Raw genomic sequence first — 27967 nt, forward strand, 5'->3', positions numbered from 1 at the left:
TTATTAAATCTACATACTTAGACTTCAAGAAACAAAATTTGATAACTCAATCCCAAGGGAAAAAATGGAACTCTCTGGATCAAAATCCACAGTTAATTCCCGATTTACCACGAAAATCGTCTGTAGCTGCATTTAGGTTGGTAATAGGCCATGATTGTTTGGCCAAACACCTGCATAGAATTGCAATATATCAGTCCCCTAACTGCCCATCGTGCAACTCAAACCAAGAAATGGATTCGGAACACCTCAAAATCTGTGCTTCAGTGGCTGGTCATGATAATATCTTTGAAAAATATTGGAGTGCAAGAGGTCAAATGACTTTATTGTCAAATGCCTGGCATTAGAAAACAACAACAACAACGTTATCTATTCACATTCCTTCCTCCTCAGTCCACTCTCGTTTTCTCCTGAGTCACCGACAATACTATCTAGGTCATGTAGCGTCGATGGAATTGAGATGAGGTCGAGAATTCGCCATAGATTACCTGACATTCGCCTCAAACCTCGGAAAAAACGTAACCAGGTAATCAGTCCAAGTGAGAATCGAACCCATGCTTGAATGCAACTCCGGATCAGGTGAACGTGCTACCACCTGAGCTATGCTAGTGGCTTCCAATGTAATCTAACAAACAGACTACCGTATGTACAATAGAAGATTCAGAACACTATTAAAAAGGGCATTATATTCACATACTTCCATTTCTTTGTGTTTTTTAAGATGCTGAACTGTTTTCATGTCAATGCGGCCAATTTGATTGAAGCATATGAGAAATATGGAGGGTGTCTAGACCAGGAATTCCTGCTTCGGCAACATACAACTGCTGATCTAAAAAGAATGACTGAACTTACATTGACAAGATGTCTTATCAAAAAGGTAGCTATAGAATGTAACTAATAAAGTTTCTAAATGAAATTTATGGCAGAAAAAGTGCCAATATTAGTAACTGAATGCCTATTGTGCTTGCTATTAAAATCAAGCCTCATGGATTCAGACTGCCAGAGAACAATGGGAATTCAAGTGCAATAAAAATCCGTAGCATAACATTTTTCAAAAAGGAAGTAATACCAGGGGTGCTGAATCATAAATATTTACAACACATCAACAAACCTTGTCCCTAGAAGAGAGAACTCCTGGTTATAATTCAAACCTAAAGGTATGGTCACACGTCGCTACTTTTGCAGCACTGCAGTACAAAACACTGCGTAACTCTCGTATTGCGACTTGTGAACAATGGTGCAATCCGAAAAGTAGCAGCTGCCGAACCTGCTGCCCGCTATTTTTTCATGCTGCGCACAGCTTAAAAGTAGTGATGTGTGTACAGGGTTCTCAGGGTTGCAGCCACAGCATTTTTGATATCGGTTTTGTTGAAACTTTTGCTGTGGTTGCGACCATTGTTGCCACCCAAATGTGTCAATGATACTTTTATTGTTTGGATATATTTTAATGTTAGATGTGAGGAAAATAAATTATTTGTAACAATTACTAAATGTACAACACAGCCAGAGTATATTTGGTGATGATATAATTCATTTTTTTTAATTTTCCATAGCATAGTTTCAAACAGGAGAGTTGGCAACATTGATTACGTGAATATGCTGTTGGTTATCATTTAAGTATATAGCGAGCGTTTTTAATAGCTTTATAGTAAAAATAATGCCAATTTCTGAATAATAGTTAGGACAGAAAAGCAAATAATAGATAAGTAAGCTATCACATGAGTTTCATAATAATGCGAACATAACCACAAAATGTATATTGAAAAGTCAACATGAAGATGGAAACCTGGAGCTAGACTGCGGCTGCAAAAGTAGCACCTTGTGTGTGAACAGACTCGCAACCTCCAGTTGCAACTTTTGCACAGATTTCACAACTTCAACATGATTTGGAATGGAAAGGAGCCTTCTCAATGCTGATCAAAATCACTTGTGATACCAATCTACAAGAGAGGGAATAGAAAGGATTGTGAAAATGATAGGAGAATTAGTTTATTAAATACTGGTTATAAAATATTTGCAAATTTAATAAAAAAAATTAAATTATATCAATATTATGAGAACATTTTGGACGAAGAGCAAAATGGATTTAGGAAAGGCAGATCATGCTGTGATGGCTATTTCACAATGAAACTTTTGATTGAGAAAAATCGAGAATTCAATATAGAAACACACTTAGCATTTCTGAATTTCAAAAAGCTTTTGATCATGTAAATCGTAACATATTATTGAATATGTTAGTAGAATATTGCATCCCACAACAAATTGTGCCGAATATTTATAACATATATAACAATACTTCAATCTCAATTAAAATTGCAGATAAATTGTCGGCCAGGAAGATGTTTCTCCGACAAGGATGTCCACTGTCCCCCTTTCTATTTAATATATACATGAATGCCAAGATACGTGAATTTAGGAAAACAAGGCATGGTCACATACCAATAAACCACAATTTAAATTTGGACATATTGTTATCTGCACATGATTTAGCTTTGCTAACCTGTTCAGAGGATGATTTACAAAGGTCCATATACAATTTGAAACTCATAGCAGATAAATACTCTATGGAAATTTCTACTGACAAAACTAAAATTATGGCTTCTTGTGGCAAAGAGCCCATTCCTAGCAAGATTTATATTAATGGAAGTATTTTGGAAAGAGTTAAAGACTTTAAATATCTTGGCTATAAATTATCTTCCTTAGCAGATTTAGACATTCATGACAAAATTTTACAGTATAATAAATTAATGGGCATCATAAACAGGATCATGAAACCATGTCTAGTTCAGTGACATACTCGCACTCATCTGTATAAAACCTTAGCACGACCAGTCCTGACTATGGAAGTGAAGCATGAACTCTAAGGAAATGTGACTCAAGTCAAATCACTGTTAGTGAAATGAGATTCATGCAACAGCTGGCTATACTAAGTGGAACAATAAAAGAAATGAACTTGAAATGAACTCTATATTAGTAGACATATGTCACTATCAAGACAACTGGCGTCAGCATGTGAGGTGTTTGTCTAGGAATAGAATCCCTCGTGCAATCCTGCATTACCAACCTGAAGCAGATCAAATGGACATCCAATGAAGAGATGGACTGAAAACTTTTGTGGATCGTAACAGTCCTTCTGAGACTACAACCTGTATGGCTGATGATAATGATTAAATAATTTAACAATGTACTGTTTTGATAATTGTGTAGCCTCGAACACACCACTGAAAACTGCGTAAACACAGCTCGTATGACTTCTTCTTCAGCAGATACCTTTCTTTCAATCAGGAAAATGCAATGTACAGCTTGGTAAGAATGCCAGTAACATAGGTTGACTCTCACTGTTGACTGTAGAATTTATCATTGCAAGATAAACAGAGTCCACAAAAGTCTTAATGTACCATTCTTGGAGTCACTGAAAAGGAAACGACCTTACTTACTTACAAATGGCCCCTCTCACATAAGCCTGTCATCGGTCCCTACTCTCAGCAAGATTAATCTAGTCCATATCATAATATCCCACCTCCCTCAAATCCATTTTAATATTATCCTTCCATCTATGTCTCTGTCTCCCCAAAGATCTTTTCCCTTCAGATTTTCCACTAACACTCTACATGCATTTCTGAATTCACGCATACATGCTCATCTCATATGTCTGAATTTGGTTATGGATAATATTTATTGTCTCACAACATATTCGGTCCTGCTGGCCCTTCACATTCCTGAATTTGGGCCAGCATTTCCATTTTTAACTATTTACATCATTTATACAAGGGGGAGTCAAATAAAAAACGTAAATATTTTTTTTTAATTTAATTTATTGAATAAAAGTGAAATACAAGTGTATCACTTTTCGACATAGTCTCCTTGATGTTCAACACAAGTCCTCCAGCGCGTAGAAATTCCTCTGAAAAAAATCTTCTGGACGTGTGTGCAGCCTTCATGGTGCACCTCTTCATCAGAATGAAATATCTTTCCTCCCATCGCCTCTTTGAGTGGTCCAAACAAGTGGTAATCACTCAGGGCGAGGTCTGGTGAGTATGCCGGATATGGAAGAGTCTCAAAGTGAAGGTCATTGATGGTTGTAACTGTTACACAGGCAATATGAGGATGAGCATTGTCATGTTGCAAACGTCCCTTTGATTTGATTGCAGGCAGAAGATGATTTTTTAACAAAGCACTGGTGATGGTGTTTCCCTTAGGTATGTAGTGCTTCAAGATAATGCCTTGTTCGTCCCAAAAGAGAGTCAGCATAACCTTCCCTGCAGATGACTGCGTCTGGAACTTCTTAGGTTTTGATGATGAGGAATGGTGTCATCCCTTGCTTGCTCTCTTTGTTTCGGATTGGTGGTAGTGTACCGAGGTTTCATCTCATACTCACCAGACCTCACACCGAGTGATTACTTGTTCGGACCACTCAAAGAGGCAATGGGAGGAAAGACATTTCGTTCTGATGAAGGGGTCCACCAGGTGGTGTATGAGAGGCTGCGCACACGACCACAAGATTTTTTTTTTCAGAGGAATTTGTGCACTTCCTACAGGATGGAGGATCTGTGTTGAACATCAAGACTATGTCGAAAAATGATACACTTGTGTTTCACTTTCATTCAATAATTGAAATGGAAAAAAAAAAATTTACGGTTTTCATTTGACTCCCCCTTGTACATTACGTGACCGACACCTGCTTTTTGCCTCACTTATTCATCATCTGTGTTCTTTCATGTTCATTCATTTCATATTATGTTTCGTATTTATTATCTATTACTATACTATCATTCTACTGCTATCTTTTTCTATTTCCTCCCATCCCTATCAATTTCAATCACCATTTAATTCATTCTCCATTTTCTCTACAATTTCTATTAAATTACTGTTGCTAACTCTTCATTGCTTTACTCGTATGATATAATTCAGTTTATTCTCATGTTCCCTGTCCCCCTGATACACCTTGGCTAATCCCTACTCCTAGCTCACCTTATTTTTTATTCATTAATATTACACACTATTCTTTACCTTCATATTAAGTATAAATAATACGATCTTGTCACAATTACTCATTCACTATACTCCGTCCTTTCTCTGTTCAGTTTCCTCTGCTATTATTTTTCCCCACTAACACGCCATTTTTTTTAAATTATATATTTGCTTTTCTTTGTTTACTACCCATTTTTTTCTCGCTATCTGATAAATTCTCATTGTCTGTATTTCCCTTTCTTGCCCACACCCTTCCTTTTTCCCCCCTTAGCTTCTTTCTTGGACACATCTTTCTTTCTCAGTTGGTGACTTACATTCTCTTGGACTCGCCAGCTGACACCACAAAAATCTCTGTTATCTCTCTCACTTCCCTGGTTCACCTCTCTTCTAACATGGCCTTGGGGAGATATCATCACTGATCTCACCCAAGTATCTATTCCATTCTTCCCGATGTAGGCAGCTTTCACAGGGTCTTTGCTCTCACACCTGATGCATGTTCGGAATTTGCTGCTGAATTCCTACCTTGAGTTCCTGTCTTTTTACCTTTCACTACTTCAACATTACTTCTCATTGAGTGTTTTTTCACCATGTCCCTTACTTTTTCCTTTATCTCTTTTCTTTTTCCTTCATTTATATTCTCATCTATTTCAGTCCTATTAATATTTTCCAGACAGCATTCCAGATCGAAGAACTCTGTTAATTTTTAGTTTGTCTTTAAATAACCTTGCGTAGTATCCATTTTTCCTTGCTGTCATTAAAAAGGGCACTAATACCTTTCTTCTACACCTCACTTCACAATCAAAATCGTTATCAATATTAATGTTTGAATCTTTTAATGATTTCCTATTACTCACAATCTTCTCTTTAATCATCGAATTCACAAATTTCACCAATAAAGGCCTGTTTTTGCCTCTCCCCAACCTATACACTTCCTTCACTTATCCATTCCCTATATCTATTCCCATCCATTTCCAACACACAATATCATTTCATATGTTTCCCAAGTCTGTTCTTTTTCTTGCTCTCCAGTCCCAAAAAGATTAAGTTATTCTTTCTTTTTTCTTCTTCCAAGTATTTCAATTTACTTTTCAAATATTATTTTCCTTTGTAGTCCTTCTATCTTCTTATTTATTATGTCAATATTCGCCCTTAAGCTTTCAAGATCCATTATAGGTATTCAGTTCTTTCACCTCACTTCCTTCTCTCTTCGTTCAAATTAAGTACATTACTTCACTTCGCTATGACAACAGGAGCTTTGTCACTCAAGTTTAACATATCACGCTGCTCACTGAGGATGAAACATATGGAATTAATGTTTCTAATTATGTCAGGTGAAGAATACAATGCATGCAGTACTCGCTGTGTAACTTTCTCCATTCTCCTGTTACTTCGTTCTCTTAGCCTCAAATAAGGAAATGACCAACAAATCAAAAAGAAAGGAAAAAAGTCAAATAATGAAGCTAAGCTCTTCAAGTAAAGGTTATGTGTCTTGCACTGTAATTTCTGAAAGTTGTGGCAGCAAGAAATTTCGCTCATCTATAACACACAAATTCCACAATTTGGGACATCTGACCGACATCTACGGCTGACCACTAAGATCCAGAATACAAAACAGAGGTTAAATTAAAAATAAAATACAATATGATTTTCGGAGAGAATACGGAACAATGATAAATTTAAAAATAAAGTACAATTTGATTTCGGAGAAACATGAGATGAAAGTACAATGAAGAGTAATGAAATCAAGTAAAAAAATAAAAATATTATGCCGTGTTATACAAGTGACTGTGTAAAATGAATAATGAATCTCTCAATACCATTAGACAAATTTTGTTAACGTCCTCATTAGAAAATTTAAGAGAATGGAGAATCTTCTCTCCAAATTTAGTGTGATCTCTACAAAGTATGTCAATACACTTGCAACTAGAAATATAGTGAAATTTTTCTCAATATCATAATTAAAAAGACACTACTAGCTTTCCACACCTATCGCAAAATATTTTTTCCAATCTCTCTGCAATGTTGTTTTTTTTTTTTAAACACAGCATAACAAATTTGGAAAATTTCTTATCTTTCTTTGTTTTAAATTCACAGATAAACCTGTCAATGGATCTATTGCCAAATTTGAAGAGTCTGGATTTACAACATAACAAAATTACTACCTTGTGGGATTTTTGTGTACTTCCATCTCTGGTAACTCTCTGCTTGAGCTATAATCAAGTGATGCAAATGAAGACAGATTATGAACCAAATGAGGAAAAGAAATCCAAATTATTTTTCCCAAAGCTGGAGACTCTTTTCCTTAACAAAAATAATATCTTCAACCTGGAAGTACTGCATCTAAGTAAATTACGGAACTTACACACACTATTCCTGCATGACAATCAAATAAGCTGCATAACAGGCCTCCAAGGAGCATCATCATTAAAAAGTTTGGTAATAGGAAGAAACAAACTGGAATGTGTCAATCCTAAGGACTTTCCTGATCTCAGAGAATTGTACATAGAAGAAAATAAGATAAAACATCTCAATTTTACACGGCAGCTCAAAAATCTACAACGACTTCTCATAGGTTTGAATGAGATTTCTGTAAGTATTTCTTTCACTATAATATGTATAAATAGATTCCAGCTTACTCCATACTTAAGATTTAGAACAAAATTAAAAGTGAAACCCAGAAATACACTTACATGAATAACTGCTGCTCTGATCTTCACAGTCTAATGGCTACAACATTCGCCTCTGAACGTAAAGTATGCAGATTCAATCCCAACCTTAGAAGATGAATTTTTAAATGTACAGAAACAAATTAATGTCACGAGGGTAACATACTTATTATAATACAATGTGCGCATTTCGTAACAATTCAGTTCTTTTTATCATGATGCGAATTATATTATTGTTTATAATTTATTTTCTTTAACTGTATATTTTAAAAGATATATAAAAGAAATCACATAATTCACATCCAAAAAATAAGATAATTTCGTTTTCTTGGGTTTTTATAAAAGGAATTCTTTATAATCCCAAAGTAAGATATTTGGCTTATTTTATAAATAGTACAGCTTAACAGACATCTAGCAGCATTCGATTTAGTGCTTCAATAGCTTTATAATTGGCCATGTTACACTCGTCGCATACCAGGAGAACACAATGTTGGAGCACTTTTGCTCTATTGCTGTTTTTAGATATGATGCAGAATGGGCTCTCGTTGTAGTCCAGGTTGACAGGAATTTTGAAAGCGAAATGAGCCACAGCATAGGATTCTGCTCAGTATTAAATAAAATTAATCAGAAAGTTTTTCCAGTACCTCCAGGTGTATTCATGAACATTTTTCCTGAATTGACATTGACACTATTTATAACTTGAGTGTAAAATATATATTTTTGTTCATTGTTTAATTATGGCTTAGGGCTCATTTGGTTCAATAAAACTGAGCAATATCGTTAAATATCAGTCCTATTAATTTTTTATGGAATAAAAATTGTCGAAAACATTTTTAAAACAGCTCTTGTTAAATGATATTCTAAAAAATCGATAATAAGCGAGATATTTTGTTTGTTTACTTCAGACCTCCTTATAACTCCCCACGCACGCACACAGACAGATATTTCAAAAATGAGATTTTCGGTCTAAGAATATTTTATTACATATGGTAACATCTACTACTATTTCAAAGACGAAAATTACCAGAAAAATTTAGATTACACCATTATTATTATTAGAGGGTTTTATTTTTTAACAAAATAATCTGCCCTCAATGAGAGCGACCATAAAGATCCAGAATAAAAGCAGTACAGAATAAGATGAAAGACAAAAATGACTAAATATAGGAATTGTTAAGTAAAAAAATTCAGAAAAATGCAAACCCAATACAATCATTAATGGCAAAAATATAAATGGTAATGTAATATTTGGATTGAATCCTTAAGAATATTCAATAACATTTTTTGAATTTAAAAAAATCAGAGACCAAGTGCTTTTAAAATATTCCATGTGAATTTAGGAAGTGTACTATATGCACCAAACAAAAGACCAGAAACACTCCACTGACTAGTGGGAATGTTATATTTCTCACTTAGGTACAGGATGGAAGACTCATAAACGGATCTCTTCTCCTCATCAATGTGCTGTGCCTGTAGGGCATCCCTCTCAAACCGGATTGTAGGATCAAGAACTATTCCCTTAGATTGAGATACAGTATTTTCTTGTTATAAAATTTGTCAGTTGATTTCAATTTCACATACAACATTCAGCATATGTAGATGATTTATGTGATTTACTTGTGATATTTTTAATTTTATCACACTTTTTTTTAAACTATTATATCTACAGATGAAACATGTCTTATTAAAAATGCTTTCCTTTCATTACAAGGATCTGGATGAATTAAAACACTTAACGAATCTCAACAACTTAAAAGAGATTGAAATGATGGGAAATCCTATTTCTCAGAAAAGAAATTACTACCAAACCATCGTCCAATACATACCTTCTGTCACATCAATTGATGGAATCATGAGAGAGTCAGATGAATGAAAATAAAAATTCATGGTACAGAAATATTTTATAGAGTTATTAGAGGGCTTTGCCGGAAGAAAGGCGGATAGACCTATACACCCTTCTTCGGGAAAATGGTTTAAAATGTAGTGAATAATTATAGTAGCGAAATTTTGTTTTGATTGTACTGTACATACCTGCAGGACAGAGCTGCGTGCGTGTATAACATTTTATTCTGGTGCATTTTAAAATCTTAGATTGCATGTATCTCAATTCGATATATTGATGTATACGCCCTTTTTCCGGCAAACCCCTCAATTATTTTCTATTGTATAAGGAAATTATACTTACAAAATCACATGAACAGCACAAGTCATCTTACTGTTCTTCCAGTTCTCCCAATTCACGCTGCAATCTCTCCAATTTAAGTGGTAGAAGTTTAACCATTTCTTCACACACAACCAATTCAACAGATACATGCTTCTTAGCTTCTTTGTCATTTTTACAGTAATCGACAAGGAACTATAAAAAACAAACAAATTATATCACATTATCAACATACTAAAACCAGACAATTTCATTGAGATATACATTTTTTAAAGCAAAGAATATGGAAGTCACAATTATCTAGCATATTATCTACATTTTATCAACATACCAAACTCAAATAACCGTGACCTATGTGAAGAGCCTAACTCTTAAGATACCACACTTTCACGGTATTTGAAATGTAAAAAAAAATTTTTGGTTTTACAAACCGTATACTTTCGGAACTACTATTAAATTGCGTTATAATTCTAGGTTTCAACTGATATCAGTTTTACTCATTATGGTTTGTCATGCCAAATTTGCTTTACTACATATCCAGTACTTTTGGCATGGTTTTCCTCTGTCCAGTTGTTTTAGTAGTCAATTACAATGGACCCCAAGATATTATGTAACACTTCCAGGCCTCATGCAATACTACCAGTACTGATATCTGTAAATAGTCTGGAAACAATTCGGCCAGCTGATTGCAAAATGATGGACAATACTGGCCTATATTACTGCAGTAATAACCTTAATCTTAAAAGAACCGAACATGTTAAATAGTTTCGACTTCCATGATAATGACATGGAGTTATTATTACTACACGATATTAACAATAACACACTTTGCAAAAGACCAAAACACGCATTCTGCCATGATGAATCATGCAGCAAACTCATAAAGTGGTTTTGGATTTACTGCATGGTTGCTGCAACAGGCTACAGCGAAGGCATTTAAAGCAAAAGTAATAAAAGAACGTTCTTGCTGCAGCACTCACTTAAAAAAAATGTACGGCATCTAGATGATCAATTAAATACTCATCACTGAAGGGAAAAGGTGAGAGAACTAAATTACTTCAGATATATACAATTAGTATTTCACTTTGTAAACCTTTTTTGAAATCAGAAAAATAAATACATTAAATAGAACGTCAAATGGTTATTCACGAGAATTTTTATAACTCAATACTACCATGTCGCAAGCTGGTGGATGCATTCATTACAACATGGTTGAGCAGTGCAAACTACCAACATCCAAGCAAATTCGAATATCGACATTACATTTTGGATTTACCAAACTGATATTAAAAATTTGTCCTTCTTTTAGCATAACCAATTATCTTTAAAAAATTATTGTAGTTATCATTTCATCTTATGTAGGAAATAAAATATTTAACTATTTCCGATGTGTGAATTAGGTAACAACAGAAAACACTAAAAATAAATTCAATCTCACTATATGGAACTAGGACATACCTTGTAAGAGTCTAAGCTTTGTGACAAATGCTGAAGTTGCACTGCTTTATCAGGTGTGACAATCTTACTATATAAGCGGCCAACACGAAAGTAAGCAATCAGTACTGGTCTAATCAGGTCTTCACTTAATTTATTAGGCATGCTATTTGTGCTGAAAAAGAAAAGTTCACACATCTCGGTTAAAAAATGTCCATAAATATGTATATACAAATTTCATAAAGACTCATAAGCATGCACACATTTTTAACATGAGACATTTATTCTCTAGCTTCGAATTAAATGTTATAAAAATTTCAACATGTGACATCAGTTCATTGTCAATGGCAAAAAATTACGTCACACTATTCTGACGTCACTTGCTTACATTCTTACATTGAAATGGTGTTTGCTAGAGATAAACTTACTCTCTTGCATGAATTATATTTCTTATTTCTCTTACTATCCCAGAGCCATATTAATAGCTCTCCAACAAACCAACTGAGATGAAACACAGTAATCCCATTGCAAATACGGTACTTGTAAATATATATGGTATATAATCAATAAAGGAAAAATTATCATTAATAATACAACACATAAATTGCATTAAATTTATTTCACGCTCAATCATATTTACAATTCTTATTAATAAGAATCAGTTCCTTAAAAATTTAAGTATCACAACACACACAACCGAGAACATAAACGCTTCACGCAATTCGAGGGTTCTTATAAATCCCATGTCACTTTTTTTAATCTATAAAAAAAAGCCAGAGATATATTAATTAAAATGTCATTGAAAAATATTCACCCCAGATGACAAAATACCAGTATATTCAATAGTATCATATAAAACATTTTTCTTAGCCAGTATCCCAGCCAATTTCTTTTTTTCTTTTTTCCAGTCAGTTTCAGCATTATTCTTCCATCATCCACTCTTTCTAGCACAGCTTCATTGCCTTACAGAGAGCAACTGCAATTTTAAAAGAGAACTCTCCCTCATTGACAATGATACAGCAGCTATTCACTGTCTCTTATTTTCGCTTTCATATACACAAAAGACACTTTTGTAGAGATGAGAAAATAAAGACATTTGTAGGTATGTACCATTCTACCACAAAGCTCTGGCAGTCCCAGTACAGGTAGAATTCCAAGGCAAAGGGTTTGTTGAATGAAATGTAGGGTCATTCACTTCTCAACACTGTTAACATTTTACAGTAATTGTTACGGAACTTGGGGTGATTCACTTCTGTATACCTTTAAAATTGTCTTGCGACTTACATTGCTTTTCAATACCGAATCCTATTTAAAATGCTCAGAAAATTTAACAAGCAGAAAATGTTATAGGGAACATACAAAAATAAAAACACAAAAAACTGAGACTCTATATTCCGTTAAACACACCCAGGATGAGTTTCCATTTCCATATTGGACAGCTTCCGCTTAATACAGGTTATTCTAAATGTATCTGAACGTAAATTTCACGGGACCATGGAAATTTTCCCTTAAGGCAAGGTTTCCATTTAGTACAGGTTTCGTTATGGACAGGTTTCACTGTAGCGGGATCATAAGAGCAGGGTTCTACTGTATTGTATTAAATAAATGTAATAATCGCCGAAAGTCTCTTCAATCTCTACCAGTAAAACTGCATCATCAATATTGAATAATAATTGACTCAAGAGAATCACTCTGCCTAATTCCGTTATTTACTGGTATTGAGTCTGTTAAATGATTATTGACACAATCTTGAATTTTGTTATCTGAATAAATATCTTCAATGGTTTTTATGACAGATAGGAATCCCCCTTTGACGAAGAATGCGCAGAACATCATGTAATTGAATGCAATCAAAAGCTTTCTGTACATCTATGAAGCATATGTAAGTCTTAAAGGAGTAAAAAGGTCCTTAAATGAGGATAAATATGCCTATCATTGAAGAAGAACAAAGAAAGCAAGAAACACTTGCTTCAATCCAATAATCTTGAATTCTAAAATCAAAGACCTGTGGAATAAGTGATCACAATAGCATTATTTTTACAGATAACAGCGAACCTCAACCAAGAACAAATATTTATATTCTTAAAATTATAAAGTTCCTATCTTGCCTCAACTGTGTGATCACGATATAACAACCACATAGATGAGTTGTGAGTTGGACACAAAGAGAAAATTCAATATATTATTTCGTCAGTTCATATCCTCAGCTTCAAAAATTCACCATAGAGCTGCTGAAATTGGCTTAAGTACTGTGAGGGAAACAAGAAAAATTAAATCATAGGCTGTAAAACAAATGTTCGCCATCCTGCGTGAGATAACAGAGACATCAATGTCAGAGATAATTTATCAGGTCAAATTAACTAATCCTTGACTAAAACAATGTATCAGCCTCATAACCTTCTTGCTGAAGATGCTTAACAGACTGTGTGACAGATACTTGCAAAGGAAGATGTATATATAACATCTTTTGTAGAATGTCCTTGTGGAGAAACATGTCCAGAAATTGGCTCTAACTAGAGGTTTCCAATACATGAAAGGAGAATTAGTCGATAAATTCGCATTTCAGATAAGGCTGTCAATAACACACATCTTCCAGATCTTTTTTGACACAAATAGAAGTTTGTCTCAATTTTTTTTTCCAAGATATCTTACATCAGTCACACAGTTTACTAAATGGTTGAAGCACCAGCTGACCACACCAGAGATCTCGGTTCAAATTACGGCAAATGTAAGCAGAATTTTTAGTGGACAAAGACAATATTGGACAGAATTTTTTTTTAAGGATTAAGTATTTGCTGTGGAGTAACAGTTAACATGTTTGACTGTGAAACGAGCAGACCTGGAATCAAATCTCGGTTGAAATTTTTTCCTAAACTTTCCCTCAACCAATTGAAGCAGAATTATTGGCTAACTTTCGGCATTGGACCTCGGACTCATTTTGCCAACATGCCATTATCATCACTACCATAGCCCAGGTTAAGTTCACAATGCAGTGTGCTGTTTATGTACAAGAACATGACCGTTTAGCGACATTATATCATTCACAGAAACCACCATTGTAGCTCAGTCAGCTGAGGCACTTGCCTATTGATCCGAAGTTGCACTCGAGCACAGGTTTGGTTCCCACTTGGGTTCATTACCTGGTTGGGTTGGGTTTTTTCCGAGGTTTTCCCTAACTGTAAGGCGAATGTCAGGTAATCTATGGCGAATTCTCGGCCTCATATGCCAAATATCATCTCACTATTAGCAATCCCATTGACGCTAAATAACCGAGTAGTTGATATAGCGTCGTTAAATAATCAACTAAAAACATAGTTCCCTCCGTCGCTCTAATTCTTTATAATTAACAATCACTTTTATCAATGGGGAACTATTGCACCATTATCACAAAACCAATTTTATGGAATTGTTGGCAAATAATTAGGGAATTCTCATTATAGATACACATCTAAATTATCAAGGATGACACAATAATGGTAATGATCAGCTTTCATCATCACTTGTACCTCCACCACCACCAATCCCACTGCTTCACCCTACTGCCACTGTCACTGCCACTGCCACCGCCACCTCCACCCCAACCCCACTTCGATTCCGATCCCCACCAACAACATCAACACCAACACCCCTGGCCGCCTCCATTAATTCCAATGGTCCACACCTGTGGAGCAACGGTCAGCGCATCTGGCCGCGAAACCAGGTGGCCCAGGTTCGAATCCCAGTCGGGGCAAGTTACCTGGTTGAGGTTTTTTCCAGGGTTTTCCCTCAACCCATTATGAGCAAATGCTGGGTGTTGGACCCTGGACTCATTTCACCGGCATTATCACCTTCAGTTCATTCAGACGCTAAATAACCTAGATGTTGATACAGCGTCGTAAAATAACCCAATAAAAAAAATTAATTCCAATGTCTAACACTGACAGGAAAATTTTACAAAACTTAAACACGAAATGAAATGTTACTTACCTTGCATCTCTGAGAGACTCAAGAAACTTATTGAAGTTTGTAATACTTTGTTCAGCAAGATGATTTACTTTGCGTAAGGCATGTGGTGTTGGTCGCTCATCTGTAGTTTGTAATCTCTGTAGTTTGATATCCAGTATATCTGAATATGTTTCTCCTAATTCATACCAAAGCTGTCTACAAACTAACAAGTAGTACTGAGGGTTCAATTCCTTCAACACTGATTCTAGATGGTCTATTCTCCGTTTATGCATACGACTTTGCCTGAAATATACAAATTACCTAAAATAAACAACAGTAATAGTGCAAGAGTAATGCAATATCCCTTGACAACTATCACAATTCTTTTTCATATAATTTGTTACCCACAGTGTTTTTGATCAATCAGTGATTAGTTTTTCACGAAGCATGCGATTTTTAGGTAGACAAGGTACATTTATTTGTAATTACAGTAGAGCATGGATTACCCGAAACAATTGGGGATGGGTGTGTTCGGATAACTGATTTTTCGGATAACCAATCATTTCTGAAAACAAATTGTACCGGTGTCATAAGAGCAGTATGAAACAAAGACACGCTGATATTAAACAGAAAACTGTACATATATTATATTTTGTATCACATGTCTTACAAATAAAACAGAGACCTGACTAGCCTAGTTTGAAAAATTCAAAATGGTCATTAAAATAGATCCATAGTTTAGAAAAAGAAGTTCCCCCCCCCCCCACCCCCAGAGGTGACTCGTTTTTAGCGCCAAATCTCGCGCAATTTGAATTTGCCGACTGGAACACTTTCGGTTGATCAGTATTTGGATAATCGATGCTCTACTGTAGTAACTTATAAAAAGGATTTTTCCTTCATTTATACTGCTAAGACAATTTTGCTAAATTATAGTGCGAAAGTGATACTAATGGAGACATTACTAATTAAACTAAAATATATACTTAAATGTAATATATTTAATAAATAAAAATACAAACTTAACAAATTCTGTACAGCTTATGAAGTACACAAACTGAACCATAAGTAATGTCATTGTATTTTTCATTCTGCAAAGGAATTTTACAAGTTATATTTGTTTCGGAAAAAGACATTTGGGATGGCCAAGGAAACAATTGACTGAGACTGTAACAGGCCACATGGCCTAACACGAGCAAGGAGGACAATGATATTTGTTTGGATCAACGTTCTGCACATTTAAAGAACAAAACTAAAATTCTTTCAATCATTTATTATCATAATACACTGACTCTTAAACTGACTAAGCATATTGCGAATTAAATCAATGACTTTCCAAAAACATACTACGAAATATTTTATACAATTTTTATCTCGAAAAGGAAGCATAAACGCGCAAAATTGTATTAAGTTATAACCTCCTGAAATTAATGACATTACTAACAGTTCACCTTGAATATACGAATCAATGAAAATATTTTTCCTCCTTCAATTTCTTGTCCATGCTCAATAATTTAAGTGCGACAAACTGAAAGTGTTGCAATAGTAGTAACTTATAGAAGAGATGATGATATTCTAATTTTGTGCAGTTTAATGTGCAACAGGCTCGATAAAACTTGGGGGAAAAAAAAAACTCCTTTTTATATTCTAAGATGTAGGTAATAATGAGGGTGGGTGATTTACAACTAAAATCATGTACAGCTGTCAAAATAAAAAGTGGCTGCTCTCTAGAAACAAAGTTCCCTTCGGTTATCTCCGCTACAATTCGGAGACAGGCAATCTTACATGTTGTTGAAGCATACTGCCTGATATCTGTTATAATTAAAGTATTCTCCGTCTTACTGTTGTAGCGTAATGGTACCATTTCAGGCTGGTTTTCGTGAGGTCGTGCGTTCAAACACAACTTCATATTTTTTTTTTAAGAGAGAGAGAGAAAATATAATTCCTACTGTCTCTTTTAGTAATTAACATCAGGTTCATGAATGTATTATGCTATGACTTTATCATTATTTATTATGACATTATGACTGCAAATGCAAAGAAAGAAATATTACATTCTCAACAAAAATATATTTCGTGGCATAAACAAAACAAACTTACTGGCGTCTGCCTTAGAAAATTCAAACAATTAAAAGTTCAAAAAACAAAACAAAAAGTCACGATTCAATATTTAGTCCATCTTCCTCCCATCTCGATCACATTTTGCAGTTGAGTGGGCATGGACTAGACTAGTCTTTTCAGTTCTCAGCCTCGGCATCCTGGACGAGTTTCCACAAATCATCAGGACATTTTGGAGGGGATTGGGCCCATTTTTCCGCATATGTTTCTTTACTTGTGTCCCCGTAGCTCAGTCGGAAGAACGTTGGAATTTAGATATGTCTCAGATTCAAATCCTCGTCACTCCATTTCATTTTATTGTATTACAGGATAGTATAATGTAATAATAAAAAGGTATCCCCGTAACATACCATGAAGACACTTAGGAGGTATGGAGGTAGAGCCCTATGCTTTCCATGACCTCAGCACTAGAATGAGGTGGTGTGGTCGGCATCACGCTCTGACCGCCTTTTATCCCCGGAAAAGACCCGGTACTCAATTTTATAGGAGGCTGAAGAAAAAAACTTACTCTAGTTTTATGTAACTGTATTGTTTCAAATCTAACATTAAATTTATATTACTTATATCACTAAAGAACATTAACAGAATATAAATGATAACTTGAATATTATTTGTATCGTTAAAGAATGATAACAGAATAAAATTATAACTTGAATATTATTTTTAATTCTAAAGAACGATAATAGAGTATAAATGATACCTTAAATATTATTTATATCATTAAAGAATGATAACAGAATACAAATAACTTGAATATTATTTATATTGCTAAAGAACGATAAAGAATATAAATGATAACTTGAATATTATTTATATCTCTAAAAACCGATAACGGAATACAAATGATAGCTTGAATATTATTAATTTATACTTATCGCTAACAAAAGATAACAAAATAAAATGATAAACTGAATATTATTTATATTGCTAAAGAATGATAAAATAATATAAATGATAATTTGAATATTATTTATATCACTAAAAAACGATAACAGAATGTAAATGATAACTTGAATATTATTTATATCACTAAAGAACGGTAACAGAATACAAATGATAACTTGAATATAAACCAACACCCTTTCAAACAATAAAACTTTACTTCAAAGAAGTTGCCTACAACATCCACTCCCATGACACTGCAGAAAAACCATATGACAAACACTGGAGAAGGGACCTTCTATCAATACCTAACAGATGAAGAAGATTGGCAGTCGCGCATTTCTGCCTTGCAACTGGACATGATTGCTTGACGCAGCATCTCTACAGCTTCGGTATCATACAAAATCCAACCTGCGCCCTTTGCAACCTTCAAGAAGAGATGAATAGGGATCATCTCCAATGCTGCCCAGCTAAAATCCTGACAGAATGTGCCAGATACTGGGAAGTGAGAAGCCTCATGCCACTGCTTAGTTCTTAGTTTTTAGTTCTTTAAGGATTTTGTTTCGTTACTTTATCAGATTTCATTTTATCAATTATATTGCTTTAATCTTGAGGTTGTGTTTAGGTCAAAGATAAATTATCTATTACCTGTCATTCGAATAAATAAATAAATAAATAAGTAAATACATAAATAAATAAATATGGTTTAGATTGCTAATAAACGATAACAAAATAAAATGATAACTTGAACAAGACTCGAACTTACAAGAGTCGAAATATTAAGCTAGCTTTTTACTGCTGCTCTACAGATGCAGACATTGAATAACTCCACAGTTCCGAAACTGCTTCTACAAGTGCACTGTATCATGTAACATCACCATGATCCGGAGTGGTGGACTTAGAAAATATTCGCTGTTCATGAGTGCTGCCACTTTTTTTTTTACAGCTGTACATAAAAATGTGAATATACACAATCATTTTAATCGTTCACACATTAATTAAGGGTAAATACAGATGTTGAACAGAATGTCTTATGGAAATGGAACAAGGAAACAGCTAATTCTTAGCTTTATAACTAGTACACCAGTAATACAGAATGTTATTGGTTTGGTTTACCGATGTACTGGCACGCAGGTCCTCAGCGAAGATTGTGGCTGCAACTACCAGAATTAGTACGATAACAATGCAACTAAACTGCAACAGATGCTGGAAATGTCGACCCTCTCGTCCCACACTAATGGAATATCACATATGTTCTTGTTCACTCTCCCCTTTCTTCCATTGAAATTCTTGTAATTTCTAACCCAATATTATCTTCCAGTTCCTCAAGAACATGTGAATTAGACTGATGTACCTTCTCTTTCATAGTAGCCACAGATAAAAAGCATGTTTGAGAATAGTGCCAATGTCATCTAACCTAGCCTCTGTTAAAACTGGTCTGTGTCTAGGGTGTTTTGTATTTAACATTGACCCCGCGTTATAAAATTTATTCACTAGCTTATATAATGTCTGTCCTCATCAGTAGTCAAGTATTTGGAAATTTCGCAAAAAATTCCATATAGGCCAAGCAAACCGATTCATATTTATAGTATGTTTTGCACATAAATAGGCCCACTCTTTTTCCGAGAGTCAAATAGAAAACCATCTGGTATTTCATATGAAACTGCAGTCAACAACAGCTGCATAATTGCACAAATGCGTGGGTGTGCAAAGTGGACAGTAGATGGTAAACTAGCGCCAGAAGGTCCACATGCCATAGGAAGAGAAGAGTGAAAGAGAAGGCCTCATGGCTTTAACTCTGCCACAATAAACAAATTATTGTTGTTATTATTATTATTATTATTATTATCATTATTATTATTCAACGCAGAACTGCACGCTTTGTATTCGTCACCTGAAATAATAAATCCAGACGTTTGAGATGGGCAGAGCATGTAGCATGTATGGGCAAATCCAGAAATGCATGTAGTGTTAGTTGGGAGACTGGAGGGAAAAAGACATTTGAGGAGGCCGAGACGTAGATGGGAGGATAATATGAAAATGGATTTGAGGGAGGTGGGATATGATGATAGAGACTGGATTAATCTTGCTCAGGATAGGGACTGATGATGGGCTTATGTGAGAGCGGCAATGAACCTCCACGTTTCTTAAAAGCCATAAGTAACTATTATTATTATTATCATCATCATCATCATCATCATCATCATCATCATCATCATCATCATTATTGTTATAGTCGGTAAATCAAAATGGTAATAACTCTGCATAATGAAAGGACTTATGAACATACAGTATATAACCATGACTCAATAAGGAATACTGCATACTTCATCTACTTTTCCTGATGTTTCAATAATATATGCATACCAGGACTTCAATGTGTATGTGTGTTTATAAAGATGTTCAGTTTCGAACATTTGTTAGTGTCTGTGAAAATTCGCAAGTGAAACCATCTCTCACTTCCCTACAGTAATAAAAAATATAAGATCAGGAAAGCTATTGACATACACACTGTATTGTTACATGATTACGCACCCCCACATATTACCGTACATCCAACAGACCTTATAGAAAATGCACTGGGAAGTTTTACAGTAGGCCTCATATAGCTCAGACTCGAAATCACATGACTTCCATATGTTCAGACATTTCAAGAAATGCCAGAAAAAGGGACATGAATATATAGACTATGGAGTAATGGACACTGTCTGCAAGTGGTTCAGCAAACAATAAAAAAAAAAAAAAAACGACTATGCAAACAAAATTGAAAAATAAATTAGTTATTAAGATGACTGCATAACCATACAGACATTTCTTGTAACTTCAAAATGTCCCCATTTACATCTACCAGTAATTTACTTCAAGGTTATAATGTAATTTTTTTTTATTATTACACAATTATGTGTAACATTATAACAATGAAATGTGAGTGGCTTTCATTTAACTAAGCCTAGTAATTTAATTCAATTTAAATAAAAATAAAAATGACTCCACAATAAACACTAAGAAAGTAGTAAAAGATATTTTATAATTCCATACCTTTCCTCATCTTCTTCAAAGAATGCCAGATACTTGTACAACTGACTTAGATCTTGGACAATCTGAACATAATCTGAAGCATGACCGTCCAAAGTATAATATTTTTTAGCTCTTGTTAACCATTTCTGAGCATCAAGAAATACTTTTCTAGCATCGTCATAGATAAGAATATATTTATCTGTTATTTGATCTTCATAACTTGAAAGTTCCAACGAAGAAAAACACAAATTACCAAGATCACCTGTAAAATAAGATATATATATATATATATGCTTTACTTTTTTTCTTTTTATTTCATTTAATTGTATTCCATAGATCTTACATTAGCAATGTAGCTTTGAAATAAGGACAAATAAACACTTAGGCCTATATACATAATTATTAACACAAACTAAGCAGATTAATTTGTGACTTGAGACTTTCACAGTGATCAACATGAGGTTTTTGGGTATTTGTATTGTGTCCTAGATGTAAAGACACCCAACCTTTCAGAGCTACACGTCAGCTTCAACATGTAACTCTGAACATAGAATGTCTCGACTTCTACTAGGACATGGTGCAAATACCCAAAAACCCTCACATCTGATTAATTTAATTTACAAGTATAAACAGTTCATCAATTGAATAGAAAGTATGAATACGGAGGAATGTTGCTATTTCTGCTCTAAACTGTTTCTCTTGGGCCTTTGAAGCTGGAAGATAATTAGGCAAGTGCACTGAAGACTGTAATACAAGAATAGTAAACTACTACTGAACAGGCAAAGTACTCAAATGATTGTAGTTTGATCTTGCTGGCTCATGCTGGCGACACATTCACACCCAATAACAGATAGGAAGAAAGCACTCACGAATGAATAAAGTCACTAGAAACAACAGTAGGCTTAAAATTTATTTAATACTCTCAAACTGTAGCAGAATAACAAAGATGAAATATTTAATTTCACAATCTTAATATCTTTTAATGTGTATCCCTCGTTTTATATTGTGCTCCATTTGTAGTAGTAGATGACATAATATTCTTGCAAATTTAAAATAATACAATTTTTGCTACTGACACAAATTCATTTCAACACACATTAAATTGTGACTTAACTTTTTCAGGAAATCGTTACATACAAATCTTTTACATTACTGTTACTTTTAGTACGTCACTATCTCTTGGGATTTTCTGTTTGACTTCATATTAACAAAAGTCCGATATATACTTTTTTGTTTTAGTGGGTTATTTTATGATGCTGTATCAACATCTCAGGTTATTTAGCATCTGAATGAAATGAAGGTGATAATGCCGGTAAAATGAGTCAGGATAAAATACTGATAGTTACCCAGCATTTATTCATATTGATTTGAGGGAAAACCCCAGAAAAAACCTCAACCAGGTAACTTGTTCCGACTAGGATTCGAACTCGGGCTACCTGGTTTCGCAGCCAGACCCGCTAACCATTACTCCACAGGTGTGGACAGTTCGGTATAACATAATTAGTAACAAATAAGACGAATTTTTTCACACCCATATTTTACTATATTCTACTTAACAGTTCAAACGAATTCTTCTACATACTTTTATGATATTTTAAAGATTAAGCCTTAATTTTTCTTCCTGAAAGTATACAATTGATAAAGTAATATATGTCAATAGATATGGAAAATATCTCATCATTTGGTTGTCCATTACAACTCTGAGAATCAATTGTAAAGTTAAGTTCAAATCTCAGCCAATGGTGATGGTTTTCAATAGATGGAAAATTTCAAAGCATGGTTTCCTTAATAAATGAAGTAAAGCTGTGTATTTATGCTATAGATTTCTGGTACATACTAAAATAACTCCATCCCTGATTGAAACAACTCAGAAAAAAATTACCAGCCAGCTGTTTCTCAACTAAAAAATTTCCTATTTCTTCAAGACAACATACAATGATACCGCAAAAGTCTCTGATGGATAAATTAGGAAACAAAATAGAAAATATTAATATATTCTTATATGAGGACCCACTACAGTGGACTTTATGTTGTAAGCAAACAGTTGGATACATTAAGAAGATTGATTGATAGATAGATTGATTATATGAGGACCTTACCATCTCTATTGAATACTGTGTAATCAATGTCTTTATGTAGTCATTCACGTAGATACTTATCAATGGAGAAAAATTCGATCCAGCATCAGGAAACGAACCCACGACCCTCAGCTTGGCACACTGAGTGCTCTTACCAGCTGAACTATGTTGAGACCCGATCCACAGTACTGGTCGAACTCCGTATACATGACATATGTCTAAAATGCAGGTAGTAGCCCATTGATGATACGAAGGAGGAGAGTTCGGCCGGCACTATGGATCGGGTTTCAGCATAGCTCAGATGGTAAGAGCACTCAGCGCGCCAAGCTGAGGGTTCTGGATTCGATTCCCAGTGCCAGAACGAATTTTTCTCCATTAATAAGAAAATACGAAGCTGCAATAAGCCAACAGGCTGTACTGTATCTGTGGTTGATAAGTAGATGGGCTCTTAAAGTAAATAAATTCATTAATTAATTAAAAACAGTAAATGTAATTAAGAACATTATCTTACTGGACAATTTCATAACTGTTATTTTAAAAGCTGAAAAATTCGTCATGTGTATTAAAATTGAAATATAATATTACCTACCTACTTCTTGTACACTTAGATTTTCAGAGTCATCATTTTCATGTACCTCTGACATAAGTCGTTCTTTGGAGTTAGAGAGCAGCATCAAACCATACTTGGCCCAGCATCTTGCCACATCTGCACTTCGATGTCTAAATCTTTCCCTCCTACACACAAAAGTGAACACAACAAATTGTATAAAGGATAAATTGAATAAGATCATCTACTCCACTGTCATATCTTCAAGTGCAACCAATTTGATTTTATTATTACTGGAATGCAAGATGGTGAATGAAGCATTAGCGGCCAACCAATCATGAAGAATTAAGAGAAAGTGTTGTAATGCTGTAAAAATCAAGTTTGAAGTTTTCATAAAACTATATATATTTTCAACATACATGACACCAAATAAAGATTTTGTTAAGATCTTTTTGCCTGAATGCAGGAAATTCCTTAACCCTTAAATTGGCAATGTATCCTATAAGATACAATAGCTTAATAGGCTATATGCTATAATTTTAATAGAATATAAAAAAAAATTGGTAGGAAAATTAAAATTTCATAATACTATAACATTGCAAAACATATAAAATATGGACATTGTGATAGTCGTTTTCTTTACAATCCGACACGGTTTAATAAACTAGTGTGAGAAATGTAGTTTTGCCAATTTAAGAGTTAAATTACTTGAAGAGTATTTTTATGCTTATTATCTAGAAGTAAATTCATATGAAAATCATGTACATTACACATAATTATTTTTACCAATAAACCAAAAGGTCTCTATTTTAAAAAATTACACAAAATGGCGATTAACTCAAAATCACTTCTAGTAATTTTATTGACTTTTTTCTCATTAACCCATTACCGCCGTGCGTGATCATATGATTATGGCATGCATGTGTGCATTTGAACTGTTGAAAAAATAATACTACGTTATGGATTTTAATTTTGGAAGTGCCTATTGGTTAGGAGCTGTCTGCAGTGTTGGTTATCTGTTCACCTTCATCGGCTGGAATATGATGGCAGTCTTTGTGTAAGTATTGCTTTTATTGCATTGTTTCAAGATATTTATTAGGATATTTATGTTGACCATCCTCTAGAATAATCATAGATTCTGCTGTATTACTAAGGATGTTTAGTCTTTCATTATGACGCAAGTGTACTAATTATAAATGTGTCGTGATCATATGAACACACTAGGCATTGATGAGGTCACTACACAGTTCATTCTGTAGGACGCAGTACATGTGCATCTTTGTAGCTTCTAGTATTGATTTAGAAATTAAAATATATATAGTAGTTTTCATCAATTCATTTATTTTACATGAACCTGTGCGTCATGGTAATTGATCCATAAAATTAATTTTAGGCATGTTCATATAATGAATGTATACTGTATCTCTGTAATTTGTAATAATGGTTATATAATATGATATATATACAGGGTGTTTAAAAAATACGGGGCATAATTTCAGGTATGTATTTCCCACATGTAGACAATCAAAATAGTTCATTACAACATGTGTCCGGAAATGCTTTATTTCCGAGTTATGGCCTTCACAACATTGAAATTCACCAGAACGTTTTTCTTTCCGAAGGTCGTTGCTGTCAAAGGAGACATTAAAAGGGCACTCTGACAGTTCATTCCGAGGCGAAGGTTACATTCAGTGTTGTGTAGGCGTTAGACTGTGCGACATATATTCAAATCAAGAGCTGGCAGAGATACACTTCATGTACGGTAAGGCGGACGGCAATGCTGTGCTGGCTCGTCGTTTGTACCAGGAGAGGTACCCACAGCGACAATGTCCAGATCGGAAGACATTTGTACGTCTCCATTACCGTCTGTGCGAGTATGGAAAATATAACTCTCCTGGTTTGGAAAGGGGACGACCAAGATCTACAACTCCAGAAGTACAGGAGGAGATTCTGGAGGCTGTGAATAGGACTCCTTCTATTAGCACATGAAGGGTAGCGTTGCAAGTCAATGTTCCTCATACGACTGTCTGGATACTGTTGAAAGAGTATCAATTGTACCCTTATCATTTGCAACGTGTACAGGCCCTGTCACCAGCAGATTACCCTGCACGAGTTAGGTTCTGTCAGTGGTTCTTGCAATAGTGTGGTGTAAATCCGAACTTTCCTGCCTTAGCATTATTTACAGATGAAGCACAGTTCACACGAGATGGCATAACAAATTTCCACAATCAGCATGTATGGGCGTATGAAAACCCATGTGCAACTGTTCCATCTCATCACCAGGTGCGGTTCTCCCTCAACATGTGGGCCGATTTCATTGGTGATCGATTAGTTGGACCCCATGTACTTGTAAACAGACTTACGGGGCAGGCGTACACAAACTTCCTGGAAAACACCATACCTCATGTTTTAGAAGACACTCCACTGATCAATCGTAAACACATTCACTTCTTGCATGATGGCACTCCTGCACACTTCAGTCGTACGGCTCGCCGGTACTTGGCTCGAAGGTTTCCTGATCGATGGATAGGTAGAGGTGGCCCAATTGCTTGGCCTCCACGCTCACCTGATCTGAACCCTCTCGATTTCTACTTGTGGGGCCATTTAAAATCATTGGTTTGTCTCCGGTGCCTGATTTGGAATCCCTTCGGAATCGAATTGTGGCATGTTCTGAGGACATACGCAATACTCCTGGAGTTTGGGATCGTGTTCGCAGGTCAATGAGACATCGATGTGAGGTCTGTATTCAAGCAGGAGGTGGACATTTTGAATATCTTCTGTAATGACAACGACCTGCAGAAAGAAAAACGTTCCGGTGAATTTCAATGTTGTGAAGGCCATAACTCGGAAATGAAGCATTTCCGGACACATGTTGTAATGAACTATTTTGATTGTCTACATGTGGGAAATACATACCTGAAATTATACCCCGTATTTTTTAAACACTCTATATATATCGTGGAATTGTTTCAACCAGAACAGTGTCTTGATTTCAATGATTGCATGGTGGAATATTATGGACGCCACAACTGCAAACAATTTATCCGTGGAAAACCCATCTGGTTTGGCAACAAATTTTGGTGCCTCAATACATCAACCAGATATTTGATAAATTTGTATGTTTATCAAGGAAAGAATCCTAATGGCAATGTCGGATACGAAGAAAATCTTGAGAAATGTGCTACTCTGATGGTATCAATGCTGGACGAGCTACCAGAAGGACTAAAACTGCTTACGTTCTGGATTTATTTTGACAACCTCTTCACAGGAGTGAAACTACTTGTTCACCTCAAGAACTGCGGTTATGGTGCCACTGGGACAATCAGTGAAAACAAAATACCGAAAGACTGCCCACTTACATCATCCAAAGAGATGGAGAAAAAGGCACATGGCTCTTATGAAATGGTGAACATTTCAAACGAAGGAATTGGTATTGTGCGGTGGATTGGACAATTCCGTGGTGACCATAGCATGCACTTGTCATGGAGTGCAGCCTATTTCGAATGTGTCTCATTACTCACAAGCACAAAATAAGTGCGAGTTCCTTGTCCTACACAGTTCAGTGCATATAATGAATACATGGGAACAGACAGGATGGTCGAAAATATTTCATATTACGGTATAGACATGCGGGGAAAGAAGTGGTGGTGGTCAATTTTCACTTAGAGACTGGATGCTGCAGTCCACAATTCGTGGCTACTAATGAAGAAATCAGGAGCCAACATTTCACATCTGGAATTTTGTCGCCACATCATGCAAAGGTACAGAAACATGCCAATTGGGACAGGATGGCCATCAGTTTCAAGGAGCAGTAATCACCAGTGACGTGTCAGTGATGACATTCCTCTTGATGGTGCAGGACATCTTAGGCAGCTTCAAATAGGTGTTGCTGTGCAGGTAGAGACTGCAACAGTACTGTTCGTACTGAATGTACGAAGTGCAAAGTAGGACTCTGCATTCCGTGCTTTGTTTCATTTCACACTAAGTGAAAGTTGCTCAGAAAATAACTGATTCTGTATATGTTACATTCCAATTGATATGTTAGTAGGCTAAGTATTTTTATTGAGATTATTTTTTTCTGTAGCAACACTAGAAGCATACTATGTATAATATAACTTCTAACAAAATGTGACAAATACGTGTTATTTTATTTCTTGAGAATTGATCCGAGAAA

General features: G+C 35.0%; 1 protein-coding gene across 11 annotated transcripts in view; it reads right to left on the minus strand.

The window, feature by feature from the left end:
* Nucleotides 1-27967, minus strand: part of LOC138705137 (KIF-binding protein) — a 92063-nt gene that overhangs the window by 50742 nt on the left and 13354 nt on the right. For all 11 annotated transcript variants that reach the window (XR_011333637.1, XR_011333638.1, XM_069833795.1 and 8 more), the window contains 5 exons: nt 23836-23981; nt 21190-21430; nt 15196-15456; nt 11254-11404; nt 9820-9990 (listed from right to left, as the gene is read on the minus strand). Coding sequence is in view for 9 of the 11 variants with exons in the window: in XM_069833795.1 (XP_069689896.1) it covers nt 9847-9990; nt 11254-11404; nt 15196-15456; nt 21190-21430; nt 23836-23981 (943 nt within the window). In the remaining 2 variants the exon portion in view is untranslated. The remainder of the gene's footprint in view (nt 1-9819; nt 9991-11253; nt 11405-15195; nt 15457-21189; nt 21431-23835; nt 23982-27967) is intronic.

The sequence above is a fragment of the Periplaneta americana genome, chromosome 8, assembly GCF_040183065.1.
Source record: "Periplaneta americana isolate PAMFEO1 chromosome 8, P.americana_PAMFEO1_priV1, whole genome shotgun sequence".
Taxonomy (NCBI): domain Eukaryota; kingdom Metazoa; phylum Arthropoda; class Insecta; order Blattodea; family Blattidae; genus Periplaneta; species Periplaneta americana.